This window comes from Eriocheir sinensis, chromosome 35 (assembly GCF_024679095.1).
Source record: "Eriocheir sinensis breed Jianghai 21 chromosome 35, ASM2467909v1, whole genome shotgun sequence".
Classification (NCBI taxonomy): Eukaryota; Metazoa; Arthropoda; class Malacostraca; order Decapoda; family Varunidae; genus Eriocheir; species Eriocheir sinensis.
In genome coordinates, this window is record NC_066543.1 from 8176846 (window position 1) to 8196897 (window position 20052).

The window sequence follows — 20052 nt, forward strand, 5'->3', positions numbered from 1 at the left end:
GTGTGTCATTTGCTGCAAGTGTCTTCGTGACCAGCTTGACCAGAGGGCAGCCTGTGCTCCCTCCACACAGTATGTTCCACTTGGCTAACAGCCGATAACTCGTTTATATAAGCCAGAGGCTTTATTATCAAGTTGCCAGTGATACTGAAAGTTTGCATCTTGTTAATGTTTTTTGTTTATTTTATTTTGTTTTGCCTTGCTTATATAGCATCTTATAATTTCAACTGTCCCATTGTTTTAAGAGTAAACCAGAGTCCCCAGTCACCTCCTCCTTAACAGTAGATGCAATAATAACTCTTTGCTAAATCTACTCATCCTATCGTAAACATTCTAACAAAACATTTTTCATATTTTCAACATGCTAAGAATTACTTTACCCCTAAAGCTACCTCTCAGCCTTTTTTAACGATGATCTTCACACCTTAAAGTGTTGTTGTAGCTATAGAACCAACCAAAACAACATTCCCCTGTCAGGATGCAGATGATGATAAGGAAGCGTTGGCGGAAAGTAACGGCCCAGACCTCCTCCCTAGCCCCCCACAATCTCCCAGCCCCAAGCACTCCCCCCTCCCCCATCAGTCCCCCGTCTCTCGTCTCACGCCAGGAGACTCTGACTCATTCAAAGAGTTTTTGTCAAGGAATGGCTCTCCCCAGAACCTGAACCCTCCCGTGACGGCAGCGACCACAGTCAAGTCCTTTGCTTCTCCCTCGACACAAGAACAGCCCAAAGCTGCCACCTCACCTTCCCAGGGACGAGACTACTCCCGCCCCCCATCAGAGGCCTCGTCACAGCACGGCAAAGTGTGGAAGCCTGGCCACCGGGTGAACCAAGGGGCACTTGCCACCCCGTATGTTGGGGACGTCAGCCTGGCAGCTCATCCCGGCGTACCCTTGGCTGGAGTTCTCCCTCCAGGTGTTCTTGAGGAGCCTATTAGGAACCCAGACAGCCTTAACACTGCCGCTGAAAGGATGGAAGTACCGACAGATGGTGGTGGCGATGATGATTATGAAGTAGAAGATGACGAAAGAGAACATGATGATGAAGTGGAAGATGAAGAATGTAGAGAAAATCAGCAACAAATGAAGAGAACTGAGGAGGAGGAAGAGGAGGAAGATGAAGACGATGATGAAGAAGAGGAGGAGGAGGAGGAAGAGCAGGAAGAGGAGGACGAAGAGGAAGAGGATGAAGAAGAGGATGAGGAAGGAGGGGACAAGCACAGCAGCATGGACAGTGAAGATCAGTGCATTGAGGTGCTGACTGTCCTGCCCAGCGCAAGTGGCGGGGCGCAGCGGGACGGCGAGCAGGTCGTGGAGGCTGATGGAGGCGGGGGGAGCCTCGATTGGGTGTCAGAGGAGGGTGGGGGGCCTGGGCTGGGGCCGGCTGGGACGGTGTTCCACCTACGACTGGTGGGCTCGGTGGATGTGGCTGAAGAGTCAGGTAAAGCGCCGGCACGGAAGACTGCCTGCAAGCGGCCCAAGAAGGATATGGTTATGGAGGCCGTATCTCATCTGAAGGTGGGTCACATCTGGTCATAGTGACAAGACTGGACCATAAATAAATTACCTATTACCCAGATGTACACTAAGAAGGCACGCTTATGACGTTGAGCCTCTTTAAACAAGACATTCCAGTCATACGTGAATACTGTACATACAGAATGTTAATTGTTCAATAGTACGATACAAAGTATTGCATATAAAATTACGTTAAATAAAATAAAATAAGATAAATAGTCAGTAAAATAACCCCCACCATGCTTGGTTCAAAACACTAGTGGTTAAGAATAGAAAACGGGCGTCTGTTGTAGAGAGAAAGGGTGGCTCAGCTTTCAACGGAAAAGGGTTAGGCTGGGGCGCCGCCCCCTGTTAGGTGCCACCAACAATTGTACTCCAGTAGCTGTACGAGTATGACGTTGCTCTTTAGCTATTTTTGTAGGGCTGAAATGGGTAATAGAATTGTTTGATAGTAACAAATTTGGCAAATAGTAACATTATATAAACGATGATATAATCATTATTGAAACGTTGATATAGAGTTAGCAATCGTACCCTGCAATCACTCACAACCGCATCATAGTAATATCATGCTGTCAAGACAATAATAGCAGAAGGAATAGTTTAAAAAGTCCCCGTAACTTCGTTACAGCTTTGTAAGTCATTGCATAGCCCTCAAAATGTATAACTTCGGATTTTTTTCGATTTTTCAGATTGATGTGAAGGGTTTATTCTTTTTTTTTTTTTTTTCGGGAGCACTGGACATATTTTCTTTCCTCACCGTAGCACCTAATTGCACTGGTCGTGGCTGCACCGCACAGCATATAGTCTTGAGTTAACAAACATAATACTTTCTGCTGCATTGTCTGCTGTTTCATTATTGATAAAACAGCCAATTAAACCCATAAAGAAGGCACACACCTCTCCCTTGCACAGTGGCAGGAGGCGCCACAACTCCAGGCACATTCCGTACTCTCCCTCGCCGGGCGTGTGTTGGTTGCTGCGCTGCTAAGTGTGTCTTTAGGCAACGCCGGCACTTAAGAATAATGAGTGGCTAGCAGATCATCACTTACAGTACACACTGTAAAAACATTAGTCAAAATTAGAAACCATTTGTAATTTGCAGTAAGATTTAGCTATTACATATTTGACCACCGTTTAAGAAAATTCTGAGGAGTTTCAGAACTAGCTAGAAATCAACGTGTTATGCACATGACATATTAAACCGAGGAAAAGAAAACTGGAAGCGCAAGAAAGTGTTGGTGTCAGGGCAAGTAGTGCATCGCCTGCTGCAGCAAGGCGTGATGCCGAGATATTGTGTATTTTGCTAAGACTAAAACATTCTAATTAAATAAGATGACAATATTTCATTGCTTATGTTGTCTAAATGATATACAAGATCAGTACAGCTTAGTGTTACACACACACACACACACACACACACACACACACACACACACACACACACACACACACACACACACACACACACACACACACACACACACACACACACACACACACACACACACACATATATATATATATATATATATATATATATATATATATATATATATATGTATATATATATATATATATATATATATATATATATATATATATATATATATATATATATATATATATATATATATATATATATATATATATATATATATATATATATATATATATATGTATGTATGTATTATATAGTCAAGAGTCAGATAATTTGGACAAGTCTGAAGGAAACATGACGGGTATATTGAGAAGTGTATGCTGGAGCTGGAGCTGCCAGGCCAGAGGAAAAGAGGAAGGGCAAAGGGAAGGTTAATGGATGTAGTGAGTGGGGACATGAGGACAGACGGCATGACAGAGGAAGACGTAGAGGACAGGAAGAGATGGAAACGGATAATCCTCTTACAGGAATAGATAAAATAAGAATACAGGTAGATAGAGGTAGACAGATAGATAGATAGATCAACATAGATGAACAGTAAACCCTTGCCTTTACAGACCTCGATATACAGAATTTCGGCTTTAATGAGCTTTATGGACTATGGCGGTACATTCGGGGATTTGCTGAACAAATTCGGTAGATTCGGTGTTGGGTTCGGTGGCAGGGCGGCCGAACATGTGCACGCATGTCGATCAGCGGCGGCCTTAGCAAATTTGGCCCACCGGACAGTGTGTGTCTAGTGTCCGGCAGCCCGTAATCACTTCCGATCTCGTCCTTCCTTGTCTCACCTTTCATCTGACATGATCGGAAATGATCGGACTTAGTGAGCATTTCACCCCATATAACGAACTAGGTTCGTTATATGCGAAAACATCGGATCCCTCGGATATAAGGGAGTATCGGCTATAACGTCACCTCCTTCCCCAGTTGGTTCGTTAAAGTGAAGGTTTACTGTATAGATAACATAAATATACACGTGCACAGACAAGTATTTCTGTATCTATATAAAAAAATATAATCACACACACACACACACACACACACACAAACGGTATGTTGCATGTCCCTAACTCGAGGTTAGTGAGCTAGTGAGCCCGAGTCACCTGACCGGCGGCAGGAGGGGTGGGGCGAGGGGGGGGATGACCTGCTCAGCCGTCCTGTGCAGTGTGCTTCTCTGTGTTACCCTTTATTTTGACTAGTAATTTTTTGTCTTAGTTAAGTGTAACATTAATGTACTATCACTCAGTCATAACAGCTAAGCCTTCATGCTATTTTGTTGTAGATTAGAAAGTGACAGCCCTCAGCACTGAGAGTAAATAAAAGGACTAAAACAATCAAGCTAGACACACGAGTTCAAAAGTGTTTACCTCAGAGAGGTATTACGTGTGGCGACCTGTAGACTAGCCAATAAGTATGTAACATCAATTAATGTTTTAAATGCACTAACCTTGTACTTGTTCCTCCCTTGGCTGCTGCGGTGTAGGCATTGGTAAGTGGCTGTTAGTTGCATTTGGAATGCCTTTGTCAGTATGTTGATTAAGCGATCTTTCCTGTGAAGTTTCATATTTTGAGTGCGTATTTTTAATGCAAAGTCCAAAGATGAATTTGCATATATGTTTGGTTTTCACCTTTACTCCACCTCTTTTGTGCTGTTGCTGCAACACAAATGTATGACAAAGTACATAGCACAGTAGTTTTTTATATGTTGCTGCACATCGTCTGTTTCTTTAAGTTTAAAATATGATTTACTTATTTTTTTCATTATTTTTTATTCTTTGTTTTGGATTGCCTTTCATCGCAATTACTTTTTTTCATTATTCAGTCACACCTCATTCAGTATTCAAAATATACTATTTTTATCATGTGGTCAGTTATTTTCCACTTTTACTCAGCACAAGTTTTTAATTATTTATAATATTGCACTGTTTATGTAGTGTTGTCTATGTAGCCTCCAGTTGTTGCTTATATTAAATGTTTAGTATCCGTAGGGTAGCATTTGTGTTCCTTTTTGATGTAGTGTGCACACCAGTGGTGGAGAAAATGTACTGCACAGTGTACTGTTGTTGGGCTGCAGCCTTGATTTTATTGTCCTGCTATATTGTTGGTCAGTGTTGTTGTTTTCTCTTGTCATTGTTTTCTTTTACTTCATGAGAACTTTCTGAGGGGCCTTTTATTGCAGTGATTATTTTTCATAATTAATTCCAGAGCATTAATCTGCCCTTTTCGTTGTAGACCTGATTGATACATTCCACTGAGTCATCTTTTTGGGCTTTTTTTTTTATTGAATCTGTATCTTGCCATAACCAAAGTTATTCATATTACATGATTTGACCAAAGATAATTGCACTGACTTTTTTTTCCATTGTACAAAATATACTTTTTTTACATTTATATAAATATTAGTTTTCCCATGATTCTTAAATTACTTTGCATGATAATAACTTTCACTGCATAGTAAATGGAATATCAAATATTAAGAAATATTTGAAAAAGTTTCCTTGATTTTAAAATTAAGCATTGAGTACTTTACACTTATTGCAACTCACATGAGTATTTTCATCTAATTGATGTTATTGTTTCATCAGACTTCATTTTTTTTATTTGAAGTATTAGTACATTATGCAGTGACACTCGCCACCCCTTCCTCTGCCTGACATGTTGGTGTCTCTCCCCAGGCGCCCGATGGAGAGTCTCAGCCCAGCACGGAGGTGGACCTCTTCATTTCCACAGAAAAAATAATGGTGCTTAACACAGATTTAAAGGTAGGCTGCAGCATTCTTCTTGATTTGCATTAACTTTGGAGTTGATTATTATGAACTGCCCCAGCAGTTCACTGGCTATGGAAACTATCATTCACTAAGTTCATTGAAGAAATATCAAATCCAAGTATAGATAGACTCTGCCTATGGGTTATCCATTCAATTATACTTCATTAAGACTTTTAGGAAGAGCACTCAAACTTTTCCAGCTTCACTAGAATTGTTTTACATTCAATCAAGTTTTAGGGATCAGTGACCAAAGTGACACTTGCAAGACACAAGGAGGTGTTTGTTGGACTAGACTCAAAGCCCACAAAATTGGTTCTTATGATCTGCTAAATTTTAAACAAGTGGTCGTCTGTTCCTGTCAGGGTTTGGTTTAGGGAATTTCTTGACATTCCTAAAAAATGTAGATTCTTAATATACACTACTTCCTAATCCAAAAATAACTAAATCATTCAAAAATTGTTTCCATGAATGAAAGGGTATTCATTTGTTCCTTTACTTACAGATCTAACTGATACCATTTGATAGGATTTATATAGTTTATTGCCATATGTGCATTATCATGATTGTTTAGTTTTTGTAAGAAAACATCAGCATGCATGGAGTAGGGACAGTTTCCACAGGATAAGAGAGAGGAGTGGAGACTCTTGGATTTCATGAGAGGCAGAGAGCCAGGAGTGCAGTAGATTGCAAAATAAAAAAAGTGTTGGGAAATTCTTCCTGAAATTCATGTTTGTCATCATTTTACCACCTTCATAGATGTTTTGTAGCCATGTATTCACAGTTACAAACTGATATTGCCTAACCTTTAACTTTTTGTCTAATTTTGATGCATAAAGCAGCATACTTATTTGTATCCTGTTACTTCACATACATGAATGCTTTTGTATTTGTTTGTTTTCCAAAAGAACACTGAGGCCATATACATTTTTTAGTGTTAATATTTTGTTAACCATGACACACCCATTGCAGGAGATAATGATGGACCACGCCCTGCGCACCATTTCCTACATCGCAGACATTGGGGACTTGGTGGTGCTGATGGCTCGGCGGAGAGTCCTACCCACTGATGATGCCACCAACGGCATTCAGAAGACTCCCAAGATGATCTGTCACGTCTTTGAGAGTGACGAGGTCAGTTTTGAAGAACTGCTTTAGTTTTTGTTCTTTGACCAGTTCATAGATCGAAATAATGACATGAGATGCAGTATGTGATGAACTTAATGGACAGGGGCTTGGGTTGTGGCAGGGATTATAATTATCAGATTCGTTCTATGATATAACTTGTGAAGGTGTGTGGGATGAGTAACAAACTATTTGGGGTAAGCTTGAATCTTCAAAAGGGATACAAGAGTTGTGGAAATCATTGATCAGTAATGGAGGTAGAAAAGTGATGCAGAAACTCCAAAAGAAAAATATATATTTTATGGTAGAAGAGCAAACAAGACTTGAAAGAGGACTGTGCTAGAGTGCTGGCTACTCATTGGCTGAAGCAAAAAAAAAGTGTATAATGGAATGAACGACCTTCAGCTACCCAACAAAAGTAGGTGAAGAACTTAGGGAAAGGTCTTCGACTGTCTGTTCATACGAAATGATCCTCTTGTGCCTGAGTGGCATTTGTCAGGCCTCTCCTGATCAGCTGGATAGCTCTCTCACTCTCACAGAGATTGTGTGTAAATCTCACATGCTTTCATGCCACATGTTACTTTATCATCTGCCTCAGCTCAGCTCTTATACAAGATAGAGAATTATAGTTGGCACAGTTTATCTCAGCAGCGATTGTACAGCTTCCTTATGTTTGTTGAAATTCAGTAAAATAAAAAAAATGATGTATGTAAGTGAGAGAACAGCTCTGAAATGTATGTGCTACTTTTTAAAAATTATAGGGCCTACATCCTTTTGCAAGAGTGATTGAAACTATATACTGAAATAACTTTATTACCCTATAAAGAAAAGCTTTAAAATATTCTTATTTAATAAAAAAACAACATCTAAGCTTGCTACACAAAGTTACCAACAGCTTTCTGGAGCCTATGCAAGAATTTTTTTAACCCATCTGCTGCAATTGGCATGGCTTTGGCTTTCACTGGTAGCCTGATAACATATACTCCCAGGTCTTTCTTTGCCTCTGTGGTGGATAGTGGAGTGCTTCCCATGTGGTATTGGTATGCTGGATAACCTCTCCCAAGGTGCATGACTTTACATTTTTCTTCATTGAATTGTAGCAGCCACTTTTTGTTCTGTTCCTGTATCTTGGTGATGTCTTCTTGTAGGAAATCTGCAGTCAAGGGGTTAAGTGTAATTTGAACATCATAAAGTCTCTGAAAGGAGGAAGGGTTTACAAGGCCTGTGTGAGATGTGTTCTTTTGTATAGAGCAGAAGCTTGGGCACTGATGAACAGACTGATGGATGTTCTGTGTAGTTGTGATCGCAGGATGCTGAGATACATGGCAAGAGTGAGGTGGCAGGATGGAAGGTCAAGCAGTGAAGTGGCAGAAATGTGTGGGGTTGAGGACCTTTCTGTTAAATTGAGGCAGAGAAGCTTGAGATGGTTTGGACATGTGGAAAGGGCAGAGGGGGGGGTGTTAAATGAGGATGAGGAGTTGAGAGTTGAGGGACGACGACCAGTGGGAAGGCTTAAGAAAAAGTGGAGCAGACGTGTGATGGAGGATATGAATAAATTGGGAATGGAGGAATACATAGCACAGGATCGACAGATGTGGAGGAGAGTCATTGCCCGTCCAACCCCACCTTGAATGGGAAAATATGGACGTTAACCCGGTACCAGCGACGGGCCAAATTTGTGGCTTTACCGTGTAGCAGCGACGGGCCAAATTTGTGCCACGATACAAACTCCCCAAAATAGATGATGCATAAACTGATCAAAAATGCCTTGATATATATTTTGAAATGGTTTGTGTGAGTGATGAATTTTTCTCATTTTTCTCGCTTAGAGGGACCATTAAGAAACATGATCCCCACTGCTACCGGGTTAAACGACAATGATGATGATGATGATAAAGTCTCTGGAAACGTCTTGTCACATTCAGCACCAGCAGACTTATCAGCGGAAGTTTTTTGTTTATGACAAGATTTCCACCAGCATGCCACCAACTTTACGATGTCCACAAAACAAAGAGGGTCATCGCCAAAAGGGATATTTAGGCAGTGATGGAAATGCTACGGACACAGCCAGCCACGTTTACAATACTCCACACCTTCTCGACCCCAGATCTATTCCCCCCCGAGAAAAGACTTACACAGCGTTGCTAAATATGTCGTATGTTTTCAGGTCAAGTTACGAGCATGCCAATCATTCTTTGTATCTTTCCCTTGCAGCCATTCATTCCTCCACACTCCCCTGCTATTTATTTTCATTTCCGTTAGTTCCTCATTAGTAAGAGAGGGAACTGAAATTAAAGAAACCATTTGCAGAATGATGACTAAGACAAAAAAAATTCCCTCTTTAATGTAGACAAGTATAATTATGAGCATTGACACTCATTTTAAAGGCAAAGTAGTAGAATAGTCAATCCAAGCCACATGCATGCATCATCAAGCTTTTCCATGCTATTTTCTTTTATTTGGCAAACTTACATTTTTTTTTTTGTATTCTTTGGGAATTACCTCAGTTTTGCAGGTATTAATGGTGATAGAAGTCAAGGAATGTGATGTGATGTGATGTAGCTACAATGTTTGAGAGGGGAGTGTCATCATCATCATCATCATCATCATTTAATGTCCATTTATTCCCTATGGTGGGGTTGGATGGGATATGAGCCTCCTCCACTGTTGCCTGTCCATAGCCATTTCTTCCGTGATGTTCAGCCTCCTCATATCTTCCTCCACCACCTTTCTCCACGTCTTCCTTGGAGTGTGGGGATAGAAATTGATGAGCATTCTGTCATATGGACTTCTTGGAGAGTGGTCCAGTAAGGCAGCTTGACAATAGATAGGAGAGATTAAAATAAAAGATGCAAAGGTTAAAGATATTTCATTGATGTTTAAGAATAAGAAATGGACTGGGGCAGGTCATGTGTTAAGCTGATAACAGATGGGCAATGAGAGTAACAGTGACAACCCATAAATTATTGAACTTAGGGCAGACAGAGGACCATGTGGAGAAAGGAAATATGAAGAGTGCTGGAGCAGGATGAGTACCAGTATATTAACATGACACAGAAAATTGGAGATCGTTAAGAAAGGCCTTGGCTCGGGAATCTACTAGTAAGGGCTGAAGATTATGATGATGTTATTTGTCACATTTAGGGTCTGAATAGTAAAAAAATGTGTATTTATCCAGATATTCACTGAATGGTATTTCTCTATTTGACACCTGCATTCATGTAAGCCAGTATATATTTGCAAAATTATTTATTTGTTAATTAGAACTTTTGAATTTTTAATACTTGAACTTCACTATGTACTCCCCATGTAAGTGGTTATTGTATGTTTTCATTGATAATTTTCCTTCCAACAGGCTCAGTTTATTGCTCAAAGCATTGGGCAAGCATTCCAAGTGGCATATCTTGAGTTTCTAAAGGCAAATGGCATTGAAGATCACAGCTTTGTTAAGGAGATGGATTATCAGGAGGTGCTAAACTCTCAAGAAATATTTGGAGATGAACTTCAAATGTTTGCCAAAAAGGAGCTGCAGAAGGAGGTATGGTTTTTATCTCTCACCTCAGTATCACAGTTTCACACGTGTGACCTTATCACCAGCTTTGTATGCGTTGCTATTCTTGATAAATTTCTCAGAAAATAATTTCACATCATATAAGAAGTGTAAGTACGTTCAAGCTAATTGATAATGTCACACTCTAAGTAAGTGCCATAATATTATTTTGCACTAAAACTGGAGCAATACTTCTACCAGAATCCAAAGTATGCATAATATCAGCTATCACTCATCTTTTGAAGGCTAGCTATACTGTTAAAGGTTTTAAGCATAATGTTATGGATAACTAGGATTCTAACCACAGCCACTGTACACGCCAGTCTTGAGACACAGTCGCACAAGCAGATTGACAGCCAACAGGTAAAAGGCTCATGTGTGAAGCCTAGCAGGGCTGTGACACTGCCCCAGGCACACCTCAGATGCCTGTGAGAGACTCCTGCTGCCTGCACACAGGGTCCAGGACCAAGGAAGGCAGGAAGGATAAGAGTTGTTCAGTGCCCACAAACTTTTGTCCTACTTGAGCTTCAGCTTGCTTAGATATTTGTCAGTTGCTGTTTTTTTAGATACATCATGCACAATATGACATGAGTTACAGGTGACAAAGGCTTCATTATGATTTAACCATATAGAAAACAAAGTATTTAATGTTTAATCTGTTTATTATTTCATTGAAACCACTTAGGATACTACATAAAAACTATTGATACAAAAAAAGTCCTTGCCAAATTATGATCCTGCAGTGTGAATAGAGTAGACATTTGCTCCTTTATTAACACAAAATTTTGGTTTTTAAAGCTTCTTGTAGGGAACTGTAGAGATAAAATGGATAATGAAGGTAATGGTGTTTGTGCTACTATAGTGAAGATGCATTGAGGCAAAGCTTATTTAAGTTCACTCTTGTGTTGCGCTCAAGGTTATGTACCATGTATTAGTTCAAGAATGTGTGAGTCACTTGTTTAAAGCTTCAAATTTAGCTTATGTTTAATGCAATGGAAATTGTAATATCTTGACCGCCCACCGTGCCCACATGCCCAGTCCTTTGACCAATCATTTTCAAAATGTGGTCACTAGTCAGCCATGAGAAGTGTATTCTAATGGGCATTTTAAATCTTTTGTGCCGCCCCACCCACCTCGGCGTACTCAGGAGCTTTATATCTCAAAAACGGTGAGTAAGACAACAATGCTTTTGAAGGGAACAATAAAGATTTGCAATAGCACGTTTGGTGAAAGAATTTTAATAATAAAACAAAACTTGTACAGAAATTCTGTATATTTAGGTACTCTGCTATGTTGCGAGAATCTAGCTGCCTGGAATGAAATAATTTTGCCTCAAGAAAGTATGTCACTAGTGGTGTACTTTACAAAATGATGTTCCATTTTTTAAGTAAAATTTTGCATAGTGAGCGGTCTCTATGACACTCTTTACCATCGTGATCAGAGAGAGCTGGAGTGGCGGTAGTAGAGAGCCATTTCATGCCTTTCAACTGTGTATGAAACAGGAAGTTTTTAATTTGCTTTGTATGTATTGGCAGTTACTGTACAAACATACCTGCTTTGTAACAAGGCTTTTTTTGTAAGCTTTAGATATGCACCCAACATTTTTTACTAGAAGCTAGCATTTTCTAGTGAGTGTGTGTAATTTTTCATTAAATATGGTAATGTTTCTTCCAGGTCGTTGTGCCTAAGATGAAGAGTGAGATCCTTGGGGTGGTGGTGGTGGAGTCAGGCTGGGGCTCCATGGTGCCTACAGTGGTCATTGCCAACCTCTCCCCCACTGGAGCGGCTGCCAAGTGTGGTCAGCTCAACATAGGAGATCAAATTATTGCCATTAATGGAGTGTCATTAGTGGGGCTCCCACTTTCAACCTGTCAAAATTATATCAAGGTAAGCAAGAATACTGGAAGCCATGCATATTATATTTACAAAGTGTATGAAACTGGAATGTGAATTAACCCGGTAGCAGCGACGGGCCAAATTTGTAGCTTTACCATGTAGCAGCGACGGGCCAAATTTGTGGCTTTACCATGTAGCAGTGACGGGCCAAATTTGTGGCTTTACCATGTAGCAGCGACGGGCCAAATTTGTGGCTTTACCATGTAGCAGCGACGGGCCAAATTTGTGGCTTTACCGTGTAGCAACAACAGGCCAAATTTGTGCCATGATATAAACCCCCCAAAATAGATGATACATAATCTGATCACAAATGCTTTGATATGTGATATGTGTGAAGGGTGATTTTTTTCTCATTTTTCTTGCTTGGAGGGACCATTAAGAAACATGATCCCCTCTGCTACCAGGTTAAATATACATCAACATAATATTATTGTTTTTTTATTTGTACATTTTATCATTAAGGCTTTGATACTGAAGTTTTCTGTATTCTATTATGTCCCATGAGAGGCATATAGAAAAGGGTTTATCTTGAGGTAATTCCATTTTGACCGTTGACCGTTGATGAGGTTTCAGGCCCCAACCCCTTCACTAACATTGTTTGAAGAATAAGTTGGGGCAGGGCTGGTATGTTTTCCTGAATAGATCAATTTCTCATGTGTTTTGAAAAGCTGAAACACCCCCGTAACACAGAGGAACTAAGCTTATTCCCTTTTTCTATCTTGGTGTTTGTAAAAAGGTCATTATAGATCAGTGGGCTGTGAGACATCATTTAGTGGAGGTGGCAGTGTTGCTGTCATGCAGCCAGTTTTGGTTCTCACCAACAGATCATATTAATCTGCACGCAGCAGCTCCACCGGCCAATCCTTTCTTTGGTAACTTTTCATATCTTTATTATTCACGTTGAGACCCTTTCTTGCCTAATCTGATGGTAATCTGATGGTAATATTATTTTCTTACAGAAAATTGATTTCCATCATAGCAGCCCAATTATTAATAGAATCCACATTGTTTTCATGTTCATTTATTATGATCTTCAGTGACACTAATCAGCAATTTTCTATCTTTCCAGAACACAAAATACAACACAGCAGTAAAACTAACAGTGGTGCCATGCCCTCCTGTTGTAGAGGTCAAGATCAGGAGACCTGATACCAAATATCAGCTAGGCTTTTCTGTACAAAATGGTGTAGTGAGTATACATTCTTCTCTTTTGTAAAAGTAAATAATTTTCTCTAAATCAGTTATAGTAACATACCTCAATGCATCTCAGCAGCCCATTTGAACTGTCTTGCAACTCACTGCCACCAAATTCCAGAAGATATGTTCACACTTTTCTGTAGGAGAGTTGCCCCCCTCAACCCTCCTTTGGCTCACTGTTTTTACACCTGTTTTGATTCCTGTGTAATTTCTATGGTTAGTGGAAAACATTTGTGACAGCACAAGTCTTTGCAAGATTGGAAATGAGATAAAGGCACACTGATAACACCAATTTTACTTCCAAGGTGACTATTTCAACATGAAAAGTAGAACATACAATCCCTGAGAGTGGTTTGGCACTGTCATATGTGACAATGTGTAGGAAGAGGCTGGCTGGAGTGATTTTTTGTGGGAGGTGGCTTGGAGGCCAACTAGGGGCACTTGAGGAGCATGGGGAGGGCAAGAAAGAGGAATGTGGGAGAACTGTTTAGCCTAGAGCCTCCCGTTGCCTATTCTGTACTTTTATTTCTTTATTGGTTTTTCAGTATGGTATAGATAGGTGATTTGGTCATACCATTCTCAAACCTTAGATCTACTCTACTTTTCCACTTCATTGCTTGGAAATTAAGTTAAAAAAGATCATCACTTTCTTTTTTAATTTACTGACTCATGCTTTAAGTGATATTGCTAATAATTAATAATCTAAAGCATAACTATTTTACTGCCAATGGCAAAATATGCAGATACATAACTGCATTGCTGAACCACAAAAACATGTGAAAACATGATGCTGATACTTCACAGGCTCAAGGTGTTTTGCAACCACTACAATAAACCCTCGCTTTAATGAACCAGTTTGAGGATGGAGGTGACGTTACATCCAATAATCTGTTATATTCGAGGCATCTGAACTTTCTGCATATAACGAACCTTGTTCATTATATGGGGTGAAATGTTCACTAAGTCTGATTATTTCTGATTATATTAGATGTATTAGATGAAAGGTGAGACATGGAAGGGCAAGATCAGAAATTATTACAGTCGGGCAGACACTAGACTTGCACTGCCCGGTTGACTTTGTTTAAACTGCCACTGATCGACTTGCATGTACATGTTCACCTGGCCTTCCACAGAACCGAACCTTGCTTACTGAACATGTTCATTAAATCCCCGCATATACCACACTGGCCCAAAAGGTTCATTAAACCCAAAATTCATTACATCAGAGTCCATAAAAGCGAGAGTTTTCTGTATTCCTCTGCATTCATTGTAGTATTTTTATTTATGGTGGTGTCTTATTTTGTTGATAATAAACGTTCATTAATTCATTGTAGCACACCTCACTGTGCTCAAATAAAAGTGTGAAAAATCTTCAGTGAAATAATATTATTAGATTCCAAAAATGTTACCTGGATAGAAAAGTCAAGTATATTTACTTTGTTACTTTACAACACTACTTTTTAATATTTTTCTATATATACATCTGCTGGACTTCTTGTTATATTTCTCTTGAGAAGACATGTCAAGACTGTATTGAGAATAATTTTTATTGGAATATCAACAGCAGTATGTTTCTGTGTAACATTTTGTATATCAGTTCAAAACATGAATCATAAGATCTTGCCCAACATGTTATAGACCAGTCATGAGACCACTAAACCTCACTGACATTTTTCTCCGTGACCAAAACTCTAAATACTTTGCAGATCTGCAGCTTATTAAGAGGTGGCATAGCAGAGCGAGGCGGAGTGAGAGTTGGTCACCGCATCATTGACATCAATAGTCAGTCAGTGGTTGCTGTTCCCCACGAGAAGATTGTCAACCTCTTAGCAACATCTGTGGGTGAGGTGAGTGAAGTGCTGACTTTGATAGTTCTATATATTTTTATCCCAGGAGCTTATTTTCAATGCAAATATCAGTGAAATAAAGTTGGAATGACAAAATTTAATGTGAAAACAATTTATCACCATTTATGTTTTACACTGATTCACTAACTTGTTTCTAACTTTTATTTTGCAGATTCGAATGAAGACAATGCCTACGTCAATCTTCCGACTTTTAACTGGCCAAGAAACTCCTCAGTACATATAGTGCTTCTTGACCAGTGTGTTTATTACACTAAAATATTACTTCATCTGCTTGGATGGATGGACTTGTGTAAGCCAGTGACTCAGTTGTGTATTTCTCTTTGTCAGTTGCGGAAACTCAACTTCTTTCCATTATCGTGTGCAAGCTGAAATTACTATGGCCCTCTCCCTATGCTGCAAGAGTACTTTGGGAAAGTTAGAGTGTCGTGTGTGTGTGTCGAGTATGGCTTAAGGTGAATGATGATCAAATAGGATGAAAATTTGCTGAATTGACATTGAATTATAGAAGTTAAGAAACATGACTTAAGATTGTATGTCTTTATAATAACACTCATCATTGACAATTTGATAAAATCAGATATTTTCAGCATGACATGATCAGCTGGAAGTGTATCTGAGCAGTGCTAAAATCTGCTTCATAGCAATGATGTGTAGAGCCTAGATAAGGTTTTGAAAACTGGACAGTGAGCAAGTAACATGCATGGCATACCATCTGCCAGCTGATCCCATGAGCAGTTCCTTACTCAAAATGGCTATCTTACTTCTAAGCAGTTTAATTGTAAAATAGTATCATGTCAATGTTCTGCAGCAATGGGTATTACATTAGTTGTTGATCAAAATATTCATTTGAAAAATATCCCTAAAGTTAAACATGTTGCAAATAATTTTCTTTTTACAAAATAAATGTCAATGAAAACTATAAAAGGCACCATAATTATCAATAGTAATATCTCAGCTACTTACCATGAACTGTTTTTGTTTTAGCCAATAATCATATTGTAAATTGATCATTTATGAAAAGATAGTTTAAATCATTATAACTACTTTTAATTTCATATACAATTTATGGCATAACAGATTTCTCCAGCATGATTCCACTCTGCAACCATCCAGATAGACCAGTAAGATAATTACTAAATGTCACTGTTGTGCTGTCGAGAAAGAAGATCAACATTTAGTGTCAAGAAACTACTCACTGTCGCTCAGTGGCAAGACCGGCTGCCTCGGACGTCACTTGTTAGCTGATCCCAGCCCCAAGATTATAAAAAATTGTGGAACAGATTATTGAGTTTGCATATATCAGGACAAATGTTCAATCCTCTTATGGGCATGATCAAAATTTAAAAATTTTAAAGTGATGTAAGCTGTTTTAGGTACAAGAGGTAAAGCTTGAACATCTCTGCTCCTGAGATGCGGTGCAGGTGTTGGACACGTACCAATGCATGATGAGGGAGGCAATCTTCTTAAGTTGGCTGAGCACTGTATTGAAAATGTACTAGCCATGTCTGTCTAAGAGTTAAGTAATATTCAAGCTTCAGGCTGTGCTTTAACTGAATGGCATGCACAGGAAAAGGCATGACACTGAAAAGGGAATGTGATTTGAAGTGTATTTAGGCTATGTATGTTATTTTGATGTATAACTGGTTTAACTGGTTTTCCAGATTCTTGGAATAGCATATATATATATATATATATATATATATATATATATATATATATATATATATATATATATATATATATATATATATATATATATATATATATATATATATATATATATATATATATATATATATATATATATATATATATATGCAAAAATGCCTTCAAATTACCAAATCTGAAACCTTAGCTAGGAACAGTTACAGTGATTGGCTGCCATAAATCTGAAAGCACTCTCTCATAAGGTGTTCATAAGTATGCTTGAAAATCTGTGAAGCTTTGAAAAGGAGATAAAATGACTTGCTAGAACATGACATAAACACTAGTTTTGATACTCACATTTATATTGGACTGAAAATGTTCCTTCTCTGCTGAATTGTGATGATTCAGACGACGGAACTACACTTGGTCCGTGACACCTCAGTTATTATTACTATTATTATTATATTTATTGTTGTTATTATTATTATTATTATTATTATTATTATTATTATTATTATTATTATTATTATTATTATTATTATTATTATTATTATTATTATTATTATTATTATTATCATCATCAGTAATATTATGATCATTATCATTAATGCTACTACTGTTGGAACACATGCAGCTTCTGGTAATGTAATCCTAAATTACAGACAAATGCATCATGTCCTCAACCAAAGCACAAGTATCCAATATTTCAGAATTGTAACTTACTTTTGTGTGGAAAAGGAAATGTATTAAGAGGAGAGTAAAGCTGAATTGTCATCTTCATTATTATATAACTTCAATGTATTTTTCCTTTATAGTTTCCTGGAGGGAACTGAGGAGTTTGAAATAAATGATTTTTGATTCTTCATTTCTAATGATGAATTATAAAAGAAGCATATCATATACATACTTTGTAACCTTTGTTACCTGGGCCGGTCAGCTTGGTGGAGTTCAGTGGGCCACTGGAAGGCACTAACGAACCAGCCACTCAGGCCATCGTGTGTCAGGTTACACAGTTGTTAGTAGTCAACAACTTGTACCTAATAATATGTGAGTGCATCTTTATTGTAGAAGCTTGTTTTGCTTTATTTTATTGATTAGAAAAAACTGTGTAATGAATGAAAGGTATTAATCCAAGACTTCCTTCTAAAGGTGCATTGACACAGTGTAGCAGCATGACGGCTGATGTGCTGGCCACTTGTCTGTTCCAGTAGTCCACATGCATACTGTGTTGCCTTTGTGCCTGATTTGGAAGAGCAGGTAAGATGTACAGTGTACATGCAAGTCTTATAACAATAAGTTATCAAGGTAGTGATATATCTGTACAGCATAAATGAATAAATAGGTATATATAAATTCATATGATATATATATATATATATATATATATATATATATATATATATATATATATATATATATATATATATATATATATATATATATATATGACTTTTTCATCATAACAGTAAAACACAAGTAGCCTTGCTTTCGTTCAGTATTTACCAAGTCCAATTTCAGTTACTTATTTTTTTTCTTTTTGAAAGAGATAGAGAAAAAGAGAACTATAACCCTCTTACATTTTATATGCACAAGCTGTTTTCCAAAGTGCTGAATATGTTAAAAACCTGGTTAGTTATTTTCAAAATTGGTCTTCCCAAATGGGTCTGTCCTTGCTAGCAAGCACTTCATAAATATCTAGGCATTTGTTTTACAGGCAGAAATATGATGAACATATTCAAATTTTAATATCCATTGTTGTTTTAACTTATATCAAGTGGCTAGTCAAAATTATGTGTACAGCTGAACAATTTGAAAATAAAATGTTTAGGTTATAAGAATATACTAATTTTGTAATAAACATTATTTATGAAAGTTTTGACATGTAGCCACGAGCCCCAAGGCAAAGGTGAGGAGAGGCGTCGTAATGACAGAGTTCCTTGGCGAGGAAAACGCATTGTTGCTAAATGGCTCGATCATGTAATGGTTAACCAATAGTAGGAGCAACCCAGTCCTTGGCTTATAATAAATTCATCTTACAATACTGTACTATTAGTATAAAAGAAAATTTTCTTCATCTCTAGGCAAAAAAGTTTGTGTATCAACTGGAAACTGTGTCTTATAAATATGTAAGATAGGGTGTAAGGTCTCCTGCTAGACTTTCATAATAACCACTGTCCCAGTCCTTAGAGCAGATCATAGTGGAAAGAAAAATAATGCACTGCAGCCAAGCTATGCAATATTTTTTTTAAACTACAGTCTCATTTCAAATTTGCCTACCTTACACTCTTTCTTCTTAGGAAATAATTAGGTATGTTTCCAATCATCACATGGAGACCCAGGGTTATGGGGTTCACTGTACCTAGACAGCTTCACAGCACAAGTTCACAAGCTTACCAATGACATTTACTTGTGACTCGCCACCCTAAGTGACTGGCTAACATGAGAACAATTATGAAAGCTTAGCCAATGACAGATGACCAAACTGTAGAGAGAGTGAGTGTTCATAGACTGTACACAGGCTTTGCCAGTTTAGCACCTGTAACCTCTTGGACGTATTGACTGTGTGATGATTTACTATGTGTATCATGGAAAATCAATAACAGAAACCAAAGGATAAGATCATTAATAACATTAGGAAATTATTGTGATGTGACTGCGTTGTGTGCCATACCTACTGACGTCTGTTCTGCCAGTCAGTTCTTAATAAAAGGGTTGTTAACAGCATGTTTAATTGCCCTACATGCTTTCTTACAAGTAATTTTATTAACTACTACTTTTTTCCCTTTTCATTCCTATTTCCTCAGACAGATTTTCAGTGGGGATTTTAGGGAAAGAGAAAGCAACCTGAAGTACCTTAAGTAAGAAAAAAGTTTTACACAGACAAACTTTGAAGATGTATCTGAGGAAAAGGAGTCACTTGCATACCACTCTGTCAGCAAACGTGTATCATCTGGTTGACTGGCTTGACATTAAGACAAATATATCCATCCACTGCAAACCATTTGCTTAGACTGTCCTGTAATTAATAACTTTTTTATTTTCATCTCA

At 38.2% G+C, this 20052-nt stretch overlaps 1 protein-coding gene across 17 annotated transcripts in view; it reads left to right on the forward strand.

The window, feature by feature from the left end:
- LOC127007353 (protein lin-10-like) overlaps positions 1-19723 on the forward strand; it is a 91292-nt gene extending 71569 nt beyond the window's left edge. For 16 of the 17 annotated variants that reach the window (XM_050878218.1, XM_050878230.1, XM_050878217.1 and 13 more), the window contains 9 exons: positions 475-1515; positions 5632-5718; positions 6694-6855; positions 10202-10384; positions 11544-11564; positions 12071-12283; positions 13362-13481; positions 15196-15336; positions 15509-19723. In XM_050878218.1, coding sequence (XP_050734175.1) covers positions 475-1515; positions 5632-5718; positions 6694-6855; positions 10202-10384; positions 11544-11564; positions 12071-12283; positions 13362-13481; positions 15196-15336; positions 15509-15580 — 2040 coding nt within the window. In that variant the 3' untranslated portion in view covers positions 15581-19723. The remainder of the gene's footprint in view (positions 1-474; positions 1516-5631; positions 5719-6693; positions 6856-10201; positions 10385-11543; positions 11565-12070; positions 12284-13361; positions 13482-15195; positions 15337-15508) is intronic. The other variant, XM_050878216.1, reaches the window with a different exon arrangement.
- Positions 19724-20052: the final 329 nt, after the last annotated feature.